This window comes from Rosa chinensis, chromosome 5, assembly GCF_002994745.2.
Source record: "Rosa chinensis cultivar Old Blush chromosome 5, RchiOBHm-V2, whole genome shotgun sequence".
Taxonomy (NCBI): Eukaryota; Viridiplantae; Streptophyta; class Magnoliopsida; order Rosales; family Rosaceae; genus Rosa; species Rosa chinensis.
In genome coordinates this window covers 35236073-35252729 of record NC_037092.1, presented here as the reverse complement: position 1 = coordinate 35252729, position 16657 = coordinate 35236073, and the positions used below count along the sequence as shown (strand labels likewise).

Genomic DNA, 16657 nt, shown 5'->3' with positions numbered 1-16657 from the left:
TTCCTGACGACTGGGGGATGGCTGTGTTGACTTTGTTGGAGTTGCTGGTGGCGGCGGGGTTTCTCCATATGTGAGGAATTCCGCCTGGGGATGGATGACCGCCTCACTCATGACGCGGTCATATACCGCATTAGGATGATTGTAGTTGAGGTGATAGAGGAATGGCCCTTTGAGGAGTCCCTACCTGAAGGCCGCTAATGCCATTGTTTTGTCTAGGTCACGGCACTGAGACGCTGCCGCCCGCCACCTTGTGACGAAGGCCTTTAGTGATTCGTCCTCCCCTTGCTTGACGCCGAACAGCTGACCTGTGTTGTGATGTCCGGCGGACAATAGGATGAACCGAGAGAGGAAGGCGTGTGATAGTGCATGGAATGAGTCAATGGACCCTGGCGGACACTCGAAAAACCAACTCATCGCCTCACCGTCCAATGTTTGGCTGAATAAGTGGCACAGGGTGGCGTCGTCAAATCCCTTGTTGTTGGTGACTTTTTTGAAGGTGTCCAAGTGAACGACAGACATTCCGCCGTAATGCGACATCTTCGGGGTTTTTGCATATGCTGGTCTGATAGCTTGCAGAATCGCAGCGGTGAAAGGCCCAGGTCTGGAAGCGAAAAGTGGATTCTGAGTTGGCGCTGGGGCGCCCAACTCCGCCCGTATCAGCCTCTGCTCCAGTTGTTGCATCCTTTCCAATATCTGGGTGGCTGCATCGCCGGCGAAATCAGCCCGAGCACTCCGCTGGACACCCCTGCGCCCTGGCGCAGGCGGACTGCCTTCAGTCCTTGTCCTAGCTTCCGAGCGGTTGGTGTGCGGCAGTGATTCCCCTTCCTGCTCTGGCATTAGTTGGGGGATGGGCGGTGGTCCCATCCCCAATAACTCAGGTGGTTCCAGCGGTACTTGCATCGGTATGGCTGGCCCTGGTACCAGTGCGCCAGCGCCGGGTCGACTACGCCTGGTGCTATGTGACTGTTCGCTTTGTGCTGGATTGGCGGTAGCTCCCAGCGTCCTCTTTAATTCATCAAAACGTGACGTCAGCGTAGCCAACTGCCTTTGGGCCTCAGCCTTCTCCTTACGCTCCTTTTCGCGTTCTCTGTTTGCCTTATGAAGATCCGCCAGTGCCAGCTCGTACATAGTGATGAGATCTTGGCCCGGCGGGCGGCTGCTACTTAGATTTGCCTCGAAGCCGGGGTTGGCCGGGGTTGTGAATAGTGCGCGGTTAACGCCTACAGCTGGGTCGGAGGGTTGGGGGATGGTGGAATGGTCTGCCTGCTCTTCAGCGTTTCCCCCGCTACCGTTAGTCATGGTGATTGTGGTGGGATGACCTTTTGTTCAAGGATTCCCACAGACGACGCCAATGTTAACGTTTGAAAGTTCGGCGGTAGCTGAACCTTTGTTAACGCCGATCCGGTGGGTGGATCGACATTTGTGGTGTTCCCAAAGCCTCCGCTACCTATCAAATAAAATACAAAGGGTGTCAGAGGGAGACCGCGCTGAGCGGTCTTCAACTCTCTGATGCCTAAGTTAGTCAATGTACTTATGTTGACAAAGTAACAGTAGGTAAGTATTGAATGCCCCCTTAATGAGGAGAGAGGAAAGAACCTTTTATAGGTGAGGAGGAGGCTGATCTCTTCCTTTCTTTTGATGTGGGACTGAAGTGCTTCAGTTCCCAGCTTCAGGAGCTTCTGATGCTGCTTTGGTGCGGCGCGTGGCGGCGCGTCAGCGGTGATCTGGGGGTGATCCGCCGCTGAGGTTGTAGCCCGCCTGGCGGTGTATCTGTATGTCATTCCTTTGGTTGGAATTAGTACCCTTGGCGGTACACTGAGCGTGGCCCGTTATAGCTAATTATGCTTGCAAATGTACATGTATGTACAGGCGCCAATGCGCCATAGTGTCCAACCCCTATACCCTCAAAGTCATGATTCCTTTGGTCATGTATTCACTAACTTTGGCGATTACCTTCTTGAGCATGTTGATCATATGGATCATATCGTCCATGGTGACTTTTTCTAGCCATTGAACGGTGCTCATGGTAACCATCTTGAGGCCTACCATATTCTCTATTCACAAATTCGTGGTTGTGCCTTTCAACACAAGCCATAGCTCCAATTAGCTGATGGAGATTTGTGATCCGTCATTCGTTTGATTAAGATTCAATAGAATTCAGAGAATCTTAATTCAGTGATGGGGAAGGTAGTTAGGGTTTTCTCAATCAACTATTCTTCTGTGATAGTTTTTCAACAGGCATGTATCAATGATCTGATGCAGAGAGCTTCTGAATAATATTCCATAACTATTTCAAAGTTTAGAGAAGCGGAGATTATTCCATTGTGCTTCTAAGTTCTGAAGATGGTGAATGTTTACTAAAACGTTCACGAAGTGCTACCCAAAGGTTTCTAACTCTATCCTCATTCATGTACTCAAACTGGAGTGCCATCTCTATGTGGTGCTTCATCAGGGTAAGTACCCTGGAATTATATATCTATCTTAGTTTGATAGTCTTGAGCAGTTCCTTCAGAACAGGGCTCTTGGATTGTAGGCAATAAATCAAGGGCAATTAGTTGGAGCTCAACATTATGAGCCCACATGAAATATCCCGTGCCCGTAGAATCCAATAGAGCAAAATCAAGCATGTTCAAGTTTGACATCCTAAAAAAGGAGAAACAAGAACGGATTAGTTTCAGAGTCAATGCTTCCATGAAAACTAATATTAAGATTTTCGAGCCTTAATGCTACCATGAAATCGATTTCTAAGAAATTTGGATTAGACCAAAACAATGATGTTTGTATGGTCAAAATCGATGCTTACAGACGCTCTTAGTCCGAAGTCTACGAACGCTATTAGTTTGTATAAATCGATGCTTACGGACGCTCTTAGTTCGAAGTCTACGAATGCTCTTAGTTCGTATAGCGTGAATCCCCATGATTCCGCTTTTATAGAATCAAACCTATGTTACAGAAAGGTGGGATGTAGAAGAAGGGAGGTTGCAAGTCCCCGAAGAAAAAGAAGATAAAATTAAAGTGCGGAAAGCAGGAACTTTAATGAAAATACTTACTTGGATTTCTTTTCTTGTTCTTCTTCTTGGTCTTGATCTTGAACTTGAAGATGATGTAGGAGAAGGAGGACTTGCAGCGATGGAAGTGGTGTGCACGGCCAAGGACGGTGCGTATGGGTTCCTAGGGTTTTGGGGTTCTAGGGTTTGGTGTTGTGCAACAGGATGCTTTGCAGAAAAATTTTGGCTTCTGATTTCAGAGTTAGGCCTCGTGCTGATAACGTGTTTTAGGATATTGACAGCAAAGAGAATTGGGAGAATAGATGTGTTACACTATTGATAATAGGAGCCCTATATATAAGGATTACAAAGTACATATTCTTATGATACAAGGAAAACTAATCCTAATAGGACTAGGAATTCTAGAACCTTCTCTCTTATTGCAATCGTAGAACTAATCCTAGTTTGACAAGGCACACTAAATGTCAATATTCTTCAACATTAGTAAAGCTCATCTCTGATGCTGTGACCATTCCCGTGATTGCAAGTAGTGGTTCTGGTGTTGTTAAACACTTCTCAGAGGTTTTCACGAAAACAAATGCATCTGCTGCCCTTGCTGTTCGCATATTCCATCGCAAGGAGGTAATATTGTAGTCTTTTACACGACTTATACTATTCCTAGTGCTGATGATTATATTGATATGAACACGCTGATCGACTATGATTCTTGCAGGTGCCAATTCATTCTGTAAAGGAGCACTTGCTAAAGGAAGGCATAGAAGTCAGAATCTGAAACAGCATCGTCTCTCCTAATGCTGTCAATCTGTAGTCTGGACTCGAGACTGTGTATCTGAAAAGGAAGAAGATAGAGAGAGATGAGAGATGTTAAACTCTTTGACCAGAGCGTGTACTGTATGATTAAATCAATTTTGTAACAAGCATTGATTTCAAACACAACACCAATTTTTCAATCAGACGATAGTTTTTCACTGTCGTCTGATTATAGGCATTGCTGTTGTCTATCTCAATGCCGTCTGATACATAATCAGACAATACCAAAAAACTGTCGTCTGATAAAGTTTAGTACAACAGCAACTACTATGATGTCTGTTGTCTGAATACCACGAAGAACAACAGCAACTTATATACTTACTGTTGTCTAATAAAGTTTAGTACAATAGCAGCTACTATCATGTCTGTTGTCTGAATACCACGAAGAACAACAGCAGCTTATATACTTACTGTTGTCTGAAGGCTGTGGCAGACAACAGGGGCTTATATGCTTGCTGTTGTCTAAAGGCTTGATCAGACAATATGTACTTGCAAATCCCATTGTCTATCTATTATTGATACTATAGATTTCTAAAAAAAACCATTGTCTGTTGTTTTGCTGGACAATGGCTTTCTCGTTCTTTTAGTCCTTAAAGTATTATAGTTAGATGACTCATACAACAGTTTTTGTTAGGCATTTTATGATGATCAATTATTGGACAATAGTTTTTAGCTGGAATAGAATGGTCCGAGAGACATTCAAAAGACCTACATTATGCATATATGGGATCCAAATGACAACCCAAAACACATTTATTTATGTAAAGATTCGATACATTCATCCATATATCCAACAAAGTCATTCTATCCCAACATTAACCCCCACGATACTAGCTTGTCCATAAATGTGATGCACATTAACCTTGCCTAAACCTCACAAATATGTGAAAACAATGCACCGGCAACTTTAAGTACATCTTTTTGTTTACCCTCAGTAAGAACCTGCATATAATAATGTAGAGATGAGTGAATACATTATATATTAGTATTATATATCTTAAAAAGCTGTAAAGAGATTGTAGAAATATTAGAGATAAAGGCGTTCAATTAATCAAATGCAAATTACAGTTCTTACAAGAATTTACTCCGTTGTACCTGCTAAGATAGTCCTATTTACAACATCAACTAGCAAAGCATAAGTTTATGGAATTTAAATCTTCTTATGTACACTTTTAAATCTTCTTACTACTTTATAGTTCATTGTTTCTATATAGAGCACAGTATTTAACCGGACCAATCATACAAATGTGAAATGCCACAGACCAACAATGGTAGAACAGAACATACCAACAAATGTAAACCTACAGCTATTAAACACGTACATATACAAATAGATAAACTGACCAGCCAAAAAGAGAGCATTTTAAGAAGCAAAAATTTCAAAGTCAATATTTAGGAAGGTCAAGATCAGTAGGCAATCATAGTACCTGATCACATAAAATAACTGTGCCAGGACCAAAACCCTCGTTTTTGAACTCATGGCCTCTGTAGACGTCAAAATCAATCGTATATGTTAGTGTAAACGCAAGAAATCTAAGCAAATCATGATAAAATCCTTGGCGATCAACCCATATCAGAAACAGTCAAAACTTGGTAATCCAACTATACTAAGCAATAGAAAACAAATCAAAAAATGAAATCTGAACCCAAAAACAACACAAGATAACGACAGACATAAACCCAGAACAAGAACAATCATATAGAAATGACACCCAACAAAGAGCACACAAGCAATCATAAGATTAGCCCAAATTTAGAGGTTAACAAACTATAAAGCATAAATCTTTAATACCCAGAAAGCGATTTCTGTTTGGAACCGAATCCGATCAAGAACCCAGAACAGCAACAGGTCGAGAATTCAAGAATCAATAATGGGTATTGAGAAGAATAGGAGACCAAAGCATCTGAAACAAGAACTAGCTTTTTCTCCTCTGTCGGCACATTAAAAGTAAATTTAGGTAGGCAAGCACCAAATTGAGGTGATAATATAAGAGAGAAACTAACAACAAACACAGAAATTACAAAAATCCCCAAGCCTTCAAAAATAACTATGAAATTATCATGCTGAGGCTTACAGTGAGACGTTGGAGTTTGCTAGTTCGACGAACCAACGAGTGTGAAAGATAAGTATAAGAGTAATATTCTGTAAAGAATTTTTCAACGGTTTCACTGCAGCTGCACGAACCAATACTGTGAACTGATTAGGCTGAGGTTTGGATGAATAGAAGTGAGCAATTCTTCTTGATGAGATATAACTGTACTCCTGCATAGTGATTAAGTTGAATACTGTTGATTCTATTGTTCTAAATGAACCACCAAAATCTGATGAAACAAAGCCATAGAAAAGAAACAAAATATAACTTACATTGTAAAGAAGATAGCAGACGACTGCACTGAAAATATATGCTGCACAAAAATGAACCCATAACCTCTGCACAAAAATGAACCCATAACCTTTGAAACCAAAATTAACAGTCAGGGTCTCCTCATAATAGGTTTTACCATATGCCTACCATAAATATGATAAACATAAATGAACTTGGAAATATCTGGCCACAACTCCATTAAGAGGAACACGCTGAAGTAAAGATTAAACTAATCTGCAAGCAGGTAATTCAATATCCTCCGAGTCTATGAATGTTCAGACACAATAGGTAAGTGAAAATTCTAAGTCAGGTGCCAAACACGGAGGAACAGATCCTATTTATATTAGCTATCATAATCTGCCAGGGGGAATTAGAATATTCACCACAGACCTAAACCCAAATCTCAACCTAAGATCAAGCTGCCCTCACCTCTCATTAATCAACCAACTCTAACTTAACCGAAGGACACACCGACTTATACGGCTTATAAATGCCATAAATTTGATAAAATTGAAAGCAATAGAATGGAAACTGGGAAACAACGTGTGGAAATATGATAGATGTTATAAATGACCCTCAACCCAGTGTAGCTAATGCAACTATCAAAAACTACAACACCTAGTGTTTAACATTACAATTTCATCTCAGTATTTCCCACAATTTTCAACCACCCTCCCATAAGAACCACATACATACCAGTTTGAGCCATCATCCACATTCGAAATACTAAACGAGTCCAAAGACTTGTTGGGCAAATCCGAAAAATCCACCTCCAGCTGGGTCCCCAGAAAATTTATTGGCAGAAGAACAAAAACCCCAATAATCCCACCAAACCCAAACACCTTCAAACTGCACAAACAAAAAAACCCAACTTCAAAAATCAAACTCAAATCCAATATACCCTTTAACACTACTAGTCCATCCATCACTAACCTGAAGATGAAAATGCGCATAAACACCACGGCATCCAAACTGGCAAAATAGTTTGGAGAGAAAACTCACCAGTTGAAATTCACAGATTTAGTTTGAGGGCAAAGTCCAGAAAATGATCCTAAACTCAAAACTAAAACCAAAATTGCAGAAATAGCTTCCTTTCAAATTTTATCTTTTTCAATACTAAATGTTTAAAGTTCAAACAATTTTGACATCTTCTTTCATGTTACCAAAGATATACCCAAATTAAACTCACAACTCTTCGAAAACCCAGCAACCTCTTCGAAGACAAACCCAAATTTTCCCCAAGCCTTCAGAAATTTCATTCTTTCTTTAATATATCAAATGGGTTTATCAAAAGCTAAGCATATAACTAAAGAATATGCAAAATTTGAATGACAGCAACCAAAGTTTCAATCTTTCTTCTAAAGTTTATCAAAAGCTTCAGACTTTAATCACACAAATGGCTATTCAACAATACCCAGAGAGTAAAATCAAACAAAGTTGAGTACCTAAAGTTCAGAGGGAGCAGGGTGAATGAGTCGGAGCAGATCGAGCTTGGGCAACCCAAAAAAAAAACACATCCAACACTTCGCACTTCAAGCCTATTTGCCTGAAATCTCTTAACAACCTACTGGGACATGATATCGAACAGGATTTCAGGATTCACACTAATTTTTCTTCTCTTTTCTCATGGTTTCCCCATCATCCATACAATCCCTGACGAACTCCGGCGGGTTCCAGACCATGAAGCTGTTGTTGATGAAGGTTAAGTTTGAGAGGATCTGCCTTCAAACTGCTTAGTAGAGACGGGTTCGTGGTCTGAGAGCGGGCTGAGGGCGGGACTGAGAGCGGGACTGAGGGATGAGAGTGAGAGAAAGTGATTTTCAGCTGGAGGCGGACTGGGTGTTTTGCTCGATGGAATGGGGGCGGGGCTGATCGAGAGAGAAGGGTTCGTGGTCTGAGAGCGGGCTGAGGCGGGGCTGAGAGAGACGGGTTCGTGGTCTGAGAGCGGGCTGAGGGCGGGGCTGAGGGCTGGGCTGAGAGCGGGAATGAGGGATGAGAGTGAGAGAGAGTGATTTTCAGCTGGAGGCGGACTGGGTGTTTTGCTCGATGGAATGGAGAGGGAACGAGTTGAAAGAGTTTAAGTGTTAAAAGTATAAGTCAAACCCTAACTAAAGTCAGCTATTCATTGTATCCAAAAAAAAAAAATCTAAAACTCAGACAACATCAAATAAAGTGCATTGTCTGAAACTCATGTAACAACAGACAAATTAAAAACCATTGTCTGAACCACTTAAATCAAACAACATCTTTCAGTAGCCATTGACTTACAAGATATCAGACAACAGACACCTAATAACAGTTGTGTGACTGAAAATAATCAGACAATAGCAAAAATCAACCATTGTATAAATGAACCTTGGACAACATCACATAATAACTGTTGTCTGAATTAATTCATTCAGACAACATCAAAAAAATAAACCATTGTCTGAAATGCTATTGCACAAGAGCCAAGAAAAAACTGTTGTCTAATTCGAAAACTCAGACGACACAATATTTCTTGCTGTCGTCTGATTAAATCAGACGACAGTTAAAATGTTTGCTGTCGTCTGATATGTGTTGTCTAATTCCGAAATTGGTGTAGTGAAAAAGTCCTTCAAGTTATTTGGTTGTGGTAACCTTAGTTTATTGCCTGAGACAGAACGCTTGGAATGTAACTTCTGTTCGTTCCTGTATGATTCCAGTAAATACTTGAGAATAAGAATGTATTTGAGAGAATGATGAGATAATTTTATTCTTCTCACAAGGAGGTATTTATATACTAGGGTTACATATACTAAGTAGGTAAGTGCTAATTACAATTAAAGGGATAATTACATTCCTAATTGCATACAATAAGTACATTCCTAATAGAATAAGAATATTCTAAATAAGATACATTGACTCACGCTAACACTCCCCCTCAAGTTGGAGCATACAAGTCACGGATGCCCAACTTGTCAAGTGAGTCATGGAACACCTTGGTGGAAACTCCTTTAGTCAACACATCTGCTAATTGCTCTTCAGTTGGAACAAATGGAAAGTCAATCAACTTCGCGTCTAGCTTCTCCTTAATAAAGTGCCTATCAACTTCCACATGCTTGGTACGATCATGTTGTACCGGATTCTGTGATATATCGATTGCTGCCTTATTGTCACAGTATAACTTCATGGCTTGCTTAGGTTTGAACCCTAAGTCACGCAATAAATTACGCAGCCATAGTAGCTCACAAACTCCATGAGCCATCCCTCTATACTCTGCTTCAGCACTAGACCTTGCTACCACCTTTTGCTTCTTACTTCTCCAAGTAACCAAGTTTCCTCCTACAAATGTAAAGTACCCTGAAGTAGATCTCCGGTCAATAACACAACCGGCCCAATCTGCATCAGTAAAGCCACTCACCTCCAGGTGATTATGTTTAGAAAACATCAGACCTTTCCCTGGTGCAGTCTTTAAGTATCTTAAAATTCTCACAACGGCATCCATATGAGCCTCACTTAGATTGTGCATGAACTGACTCACTACACTGACTGCATATGCTACATCTGGTCTGGTATGAGACAAGTAAATTAATCTTCCAACCAATCTTTGATATCTAGCCCTATCTGTAGAAATTTGATCAGGATACTCTGCCAACTTGTGATTTTGCTCAATAGGTGTGTCAATCGGTCTGCAATCTAACAAACCTGTTTCAGTCAGAAGGTCCAGAACATACTTCCGTTGGCATAAGAAGATTCCACTTCTCCCCCTTGCTACCTCAATGCCCAAAAAATACTTTAGGTCTCCAAGATCTTTCATCTCAAACTCAGAAGCCAATTGGAGTTGCAGTCTTCCAATCTCATCACTATCATCACCTGTAATCACCATATCATCCACATAGATTATCAACACAGTTATCTTACCCTTCTGATGCTTGAGAAAAAGAGTGTGATCTGAGTTGCTTTGTTTATAACCAAAGCGGCGCATTGATTGAGTAAACCTCCCAAACCATGCACGAGGTGATTGCTTCAAACCATACAAGGACTTTTTCAATCTGTAAACCACATCAATATTTGCAGTAGTTTCATATCCAGGAGGAAGGCTCATGTAAACTTCTTCAGCTAAATCCCCATGAAGGAATGCATTCTTCACATCAAACTGCCGAAGTGGCCAATCTAGGTTTGCAGCCAAAGATAATAGCACCCTGATGGTATTGATCTTTGCTACAGGGGCAAACGTCTCATCATAGTCCACACCATAAGTCTGTGTGAACCCCTTGGCCACCAATCTATCTTTTTGAAGGTTTACCACAATTGACTCGATTAGGCAAAGTGTATTTGGTAGGTTCAGACTCTTCATCTTGATTAACAACATTAAGAGGATTAGACACATGTTCAGGGTTTACCTCAGAATGATCTTCAAAACCTTGGGAACCTTGGTCAGAGTGGGGTAATGGAGGAAGGGGAGTTGCTGTAGAAACCTCTTCATTCGATTGATCAAAAGGAACGTTAACTCGTTCTTCAGGAATGACAGGAACGCTTGACCGTTCTTCAGGAGGTACAGGAACGAAAGAAACGCTCGACCGTTCTTCAGGAATTATAGGAACGATCGACCGTTCTTCAGGAATGATAGGAACGATCGAACGTTCTTCAGGAATGCTCGACCGAACGGTCAAACGTTCTTCAGGAATGAGAGGAACGCTTAACTGTTCTTCAGGAACGACCGACCGTTCTTCATAAACATTTGGAACGACCGATCGTTCTTCAACTTTTGCATCCCGTTCTTCATCTTTTTCATCATCTTGGCTTCCACTAACCATCTCTTCAAAATAGCTAAACTTCTCCCCCTGAAGAGAAGTGTCAGTGGGAGAAAAATAGCAGGCATCCTCGAAGAAAGTAACATCCATAGTAACATAAAACTTTTTTGTGGGAGGATGAAAACACTTATACCCTTTTTGATGAGTCCCATACCCGACAAAGACACATTTTAAGGCACGAGCCTCCAACTTAGATCGTTGGTTCTTGGGAACATGAACAAAGGCTACACACCCAAAGACTCTAGCAGGTAGATTATGAAAAGAAGGAAGGGAGACATGTGTGGAGAGTATCTCAAATGGGATTTGGCCCTGAAGGACACTAGAAGGCATACGATTGATAAGATGAGAAGCAGTTAGAACAGCTTCTCCCCACAAGTACTTGGGCATATGGGCACTAAAGAGGATGGAGCGGGCAACATCCAGGAGATGACGGTTTTTACGCTCAGACACGCCATTTTGCTCAGGTGTTTGTGGGCAAGTTGTTTGGTGGACAATGCCTTGTGCCTGGAGATAATCTTGAAACTCATGACTCATGTATTCCCCCCCCCCCCCCCCCCCATTATCTGAACGAAAGACCTTAATTTGACCATTATATTGAGTTTGAATCATGGCTTGAAAGGCTTGGAAAGCTGAGAAGACAGCAGATTTAGACTTAAGTAAAACCACCCAGGAAACTAGAGTACAATCATCAATAAATAAAACAAACCAACACATGCCAGTAGGAGTAAGATCACGGGAAGGTCCCCAAACATCTGAATGAATCAACTCAAAAGGGTAGTACTTTTATTGGAAATACTTAAAGGATAACTGACACGATGACTCTTGGCCAAGACACAAGTTTCACATCTAAGAGAAGAATCATTAATGCCCAAAAACAAAGAAGGCATAGACTTTTTCATGTTACTAAATGAAGGATGTCCTAAGCGACGATGCCATAACCACAGCTCACTCAACTGCTCAGAACTCGAAATCAAAGCGACTGGGGCCATCTTCCCTGGTTTCTCCCCTGCATACATCTGGTCCAGATGGAACAACCTCCCCCTCAGATCTCCCCGACCAATAGTCTCCCTGGTAAGAAGATCCTGAAACACAACATACATAGGAAAAAAGGTCACAGAGCACTTAGCTTCAGCATTTAATTGTGGTACAGATATCAAGTGGTGAGATAAAGCAGGAACATATAAGACATTATGGAGCTCTAATGTAGGTGTAAGTCTAACTGAACCAGTTCCTAACACAGGAAAGGCTTCACCATTTGCATTGGTAACTTTAGACACAGGTGGTGGTGACAAGTGGGTAAAATAGGATTTATCATAAGTCATATGGTCCGATGCCCCAGAATCAATTATCCAGGTATCTTCCCCAACAAAATCAGAAATATGTAAAGCAACACCAATCTTACCACGTCCAACCATGGATACAGAAGGATTACCAGCAGCAGTTGTGTGATCTCGCCCCTCCACACCATAGTAATCAGGATTTTGGACTAAATGAGCACGTCCTTGATGATTAGATGCTGGTTTTCCCCAAGATGCAGGATATCCATTTAGCTTGTGACATTTAGCTTTAATGTGCCCTAACTGTTTGCAGTAGTTGCAGAGGACGATTGCCAGTAGGTGATGTAAAGCTAGACTGAGGACGCAACTGTTGAGTATGTGGTGGCACATATTTAGGTGGTGTAGGATTAGACTGAACTGTGAGACTAGACAATTCAGAATGAATTGCCTTAGCACTCTCTAGTTGAGCCTCATCCTTGCGAATATAAGCAAAGGCTCCATCAAGGGAAGGAGGAGTAGCAAGCCTTAACAACTCACCTTTGGCACTAGCATGCTTGGAATCAAGTCCATTCAGAAATATATGCACCCGCAACAAATCTTTCTCCTCATTGTGCAGCTTGATATCATCAGCATTCTTCATCTTATTGGGGCGCCTCTGATCAATCTCCAACCAGATGTTCTTCAAAGCAGCAAAATAAAGGGATACACATTGTCCATTCTGAGTCATCTTGAATGCCTTGGTGTGGAGTTCATGAATCTGAGCAAAGTCAGAATCATTGAGATACAACTCTTTCAAAGTCTTCCATATCTCAGCAGCTGTCTCACATCCAATGATCAATTGAACTACCTCATCGGTCATTGATTTGTAGAGGATGGACATCACAGACCCATTTGAGTTCTCCCACTTTCCGAACCCTAGGTCCTTCTCATCTGGTACTTCAATTGTGCCATTCACATATCCCATCTTGTCAAGCCCACACAAATGGGCAGTCATCATCTTCCTCCAAGTACGGTAATTGGTGCCATTCAACTTAGCACCACCAAAACCCCCAGAAGAGTCTTGATTCAGAGATACCTCCACCTTTTGAACAGCGACATCATCATCCTTGCCTGACCCTTGTCCTCCCATTGCAGTAACAGAGCACAGCGGAATAAAAAGATAAAATTGGGTAGGCCGAAAAAACGAACAATAGAGGCTTGAAGGAAAAAAAAAAAAAACCTAAAACCCAAATTCTAGGTTTAAAGGTTTGAATACTCTCAATCACAAGAACACAGACAAACAAATCCCGATTACTGGATAGAAGAAAATTTAAGAGAAATTAAATTGAGAGAATTGAGAGCAATGAAAGAACAAAGAGACAAAGTCCAATACGGATCTTTGCTCTGATACCAACTTGAGAATAAGAATGTATTTGAGAGAATGATGAGATAATTTTATTCTTCTCACAAGGAGGTATTTATATACTAGGGTTACATATACTAACTAGGTAAGTGCTAATTACAATTAAAGGGATAATTACATTCCTAATTGCATACAATAAGTACATTCCTAATAGAATAAGAATATTCTAAATAAGATACATTGACTCACGCTAACATAAATGATTTTGGTAAATGAGATTTTCAAAGTTTTCTATTGTTCAACCTAGTAATTTTTTTTCTTGCCAACGTTCAATCTTATACCATTGTATGACTTGTGCTGATTTCTTTTCGGCATTTTAGGATCTGTCATGGTCAAGCTGCTTAGCGTCTTCACTTGAGTCAATTAGTATGATTATCTTACTCAATTATTAGGGTAGTGTGACTCAGAAATCAGGGTTTCTTGAGGGAAACATAATGCCTAGTTGCAGAAACGCCAATTGCTGTTGGGGTTGATAGCTTATTAGGACAAAGAAACAGGTTATTTTACTCGACATCTGAATATTGTTTTATTATTACATTATATAGTATCATTCTCACATGTTTGTTCATATAGAGCACCAATTATTTCCCTTCTAATAATAGTGATACACGAAACCCTTATCTTAAGCAAATGGTTGGAAATTCTGCAAACTCGTGGGATAAGATGACAAGGAAAAGCGCCAATCTTCTAAGCTCTTTTTAAAACAAGAAATGGAAAGATGAGGCTTGTACCTTTCGTGCTGAAGAGTACTTTTCGTGCTGAAGAGCCAGTCAAGCCCTTGGCACATGCGGGTTAGGTGTGGGTTTACAGCTAATGACCCTTAAACAATTTTTTGACGATGTGGTGTTAGCTCAATAGTTAGAGCACTCACTACCTAAGATTAAAGTGCTGAGTTCGAGTCACTATAGGAGTAAGAGTGAAATCATCTGATCCTCTTTGAAAAAAAAAAAAAAAAAAGGGAAACCTTAAACAATTTTCTATATTGAAACTGCACATGTTTGACCAAACCTATATATCATAAAAACATATTTCACACCTCTAAATACCAAATGCGCATATCTTTTTTTTTTTTTTTTTTGAAAGGGGTATGCACATATCTTTTTTAGCATACCTAAAATCAGATTTTATGGATACGTTAAATTATCAAAAGAGACATTTATATAAGATAAGGAAACATAATTATACCTAATTTAGTATTTTCTTCTCCTCTATGTGAATGACGTGAATGAAGATGCAAACTTAGAACCCTAGTGAGTGTTTTTTTTTTTCTTTAATTGTGAATAAAGGTAAACCTCATCATATATCAATGTTTGGCTTTACATCTAGACTTGTTGAAAAGTTATATGGCCACCAATTGAAAGAAATATGTACAAAAAAGGAGTCCAAAATTTCTTCATATCTCCATAGCAACTCATGTTCCACGTTGTTGTGGAAAGCAAAATTTGATGACCTCATTATCAATAGTTGTATGTTTGCCAACCCCACACTGATAGTTAGCCCCATGCCATGGTATAAGCATAATTGACCGTCAGTCTACCATCAAAACCAAAATTATTATACAGATTCATAACCAATTTATTTGGGTTTGGAGAGAATGCACTGTTGACATACGCAAACAACGTATCCCGGTGAAGTTGCCTCCTTAAAAAATCAATCACTTTAGCAAATTTGTTCGTTACAGGTATATTGAATTTCGCTTGCTTCAGGGGCATCACTAGTAGCTCTAAGATGAATAACCACTTTCTTAGCAGCAGTCGGAGATTCCGTGATAGACATTGCTGTGAATCCTTATTTCATAAATCTCAACTTGATGAATACGCAGTTCGATTTGAATTAATTGAATTTTGTCAAGGATTAATGGTTTGGAATAGAGAGATTGATGGAATAGAATTCGATTTCGTATATTCAAAAGATTGACAAAGATTATGAGAATTGAATCTTTTTAACATTAAGGTTAAAAATTAAGATGGTATATATATAAAAAAGGATGTGTATTTAGTGAATGGGTATGATGGATCGTGAATGAGGATAGTTTAGATAGTCTGGAGTTGTGTTTCTAGTCAATATTAAACTAAATATGTTAATAGGTGGTGTATTAATAAACATCATCTAGTACTTCATTATTTTGCAATGTGTGAATAAAATTTCTTTATATAAAAAAGTATGCACTTTTACCTATGAAAATTATCATCAAAAAGTATCTCTTTAGGAGATTTTTCTCAATGAATTATTCATCAGTAAAAAAGCTTTCCACAAAAGAAATTAAAATAAAAAATTCCTCTAAGTAACTTATGCATTGAATTGTACATCCTAAAAGCCACCTATATGAAAAAGATAACAAAATAAAGAGGAACACATTTATGTCATTGAATTTTTTGTCGGTAAAAACCTCGTAAAAAATTAAAATATAATGAAACACTCTTTAACCGTTAAACGGTTTGTCCTGAAAAATCCGTCATAAAAAAGATAATGCACACGCTTTTGATTATCATCGATAAAAACCTCACATATAAAAATAAAAAGAGTTCACCCGAGGCGACAAAAGATTGGTTGCTATAAGCTGGCATGGCTAGGTGATGGATGGCATACAACTATACAAGCACAACCCCTCAGCGAATAGTAGTTGCTAAAGTTATTTTATTTTTTGTAAACTACAAACCAACGTTGTGTGTGTGTGTCTATATTTTTTTGGTATAGTTATTAGCTCATGCATGCTAACTAGAAAATAGAAACAACAAAAAGAAATAAATAAGAACAAATGAAAACAAGAAATCAAGGCACATGCATGCAGCGACTCCTTGGTCTTATTATTGGTCGAGTAGTTCATCAAGAAGAATCAATTTCAACCTTTTTAATTAAACGTTTTTAATGAAAAGGTTGACTTGGAACTCTTAATGCATATGTATAAAAATGAGTGCAGTTGCATCTAAATAATTTAGCCTATTATATTATACTTCGGAGCATATTCAGTTAACCGCCAGTGAAGGTTCAATGACAGACCAACCGCCACCAAAACGGC

The 16657-nt window shown here is 39.8% G+C and overlaps 1 protein-coding gene and 1 pseudogene across 1 annotated transcript; both read right to left on the bottom strand.

Annotated features, from left to right (window-relative positions):
• Nucleotides 1-12525: 12525 nt before the first annotated feature.
• On the bottom strand, nucleotides 12526-13365 carry LOC112203712. Its single transcript, XM_024344636.1, has one exon. The coding sequence runs from the start codon at nucleotides 13363-13365 to the stop codon at nucleotides 12526-12528; it is 840 nt and encodes a 279-aa protein (XP_024200404.1).
• A 1766-nt stretch (nucleotides 13366-15131) lies between these two features.
• LOC112167655 lies at nucleotides 15132-15414 on the bottom strand (annotated as a pseudogene).
• Nucleotides 15415-16657: the final 1243 nt, after the last annotated feature.

Coding starts and splice junctions, on each gene's coding strand:
- LOC112203712 (XM_024344636.1), bottom strand. CDS start 13,365: ATGGGAGGACAAGGGTCAGGCAAGGATGATGATGTCGCTGTTCAAAAG.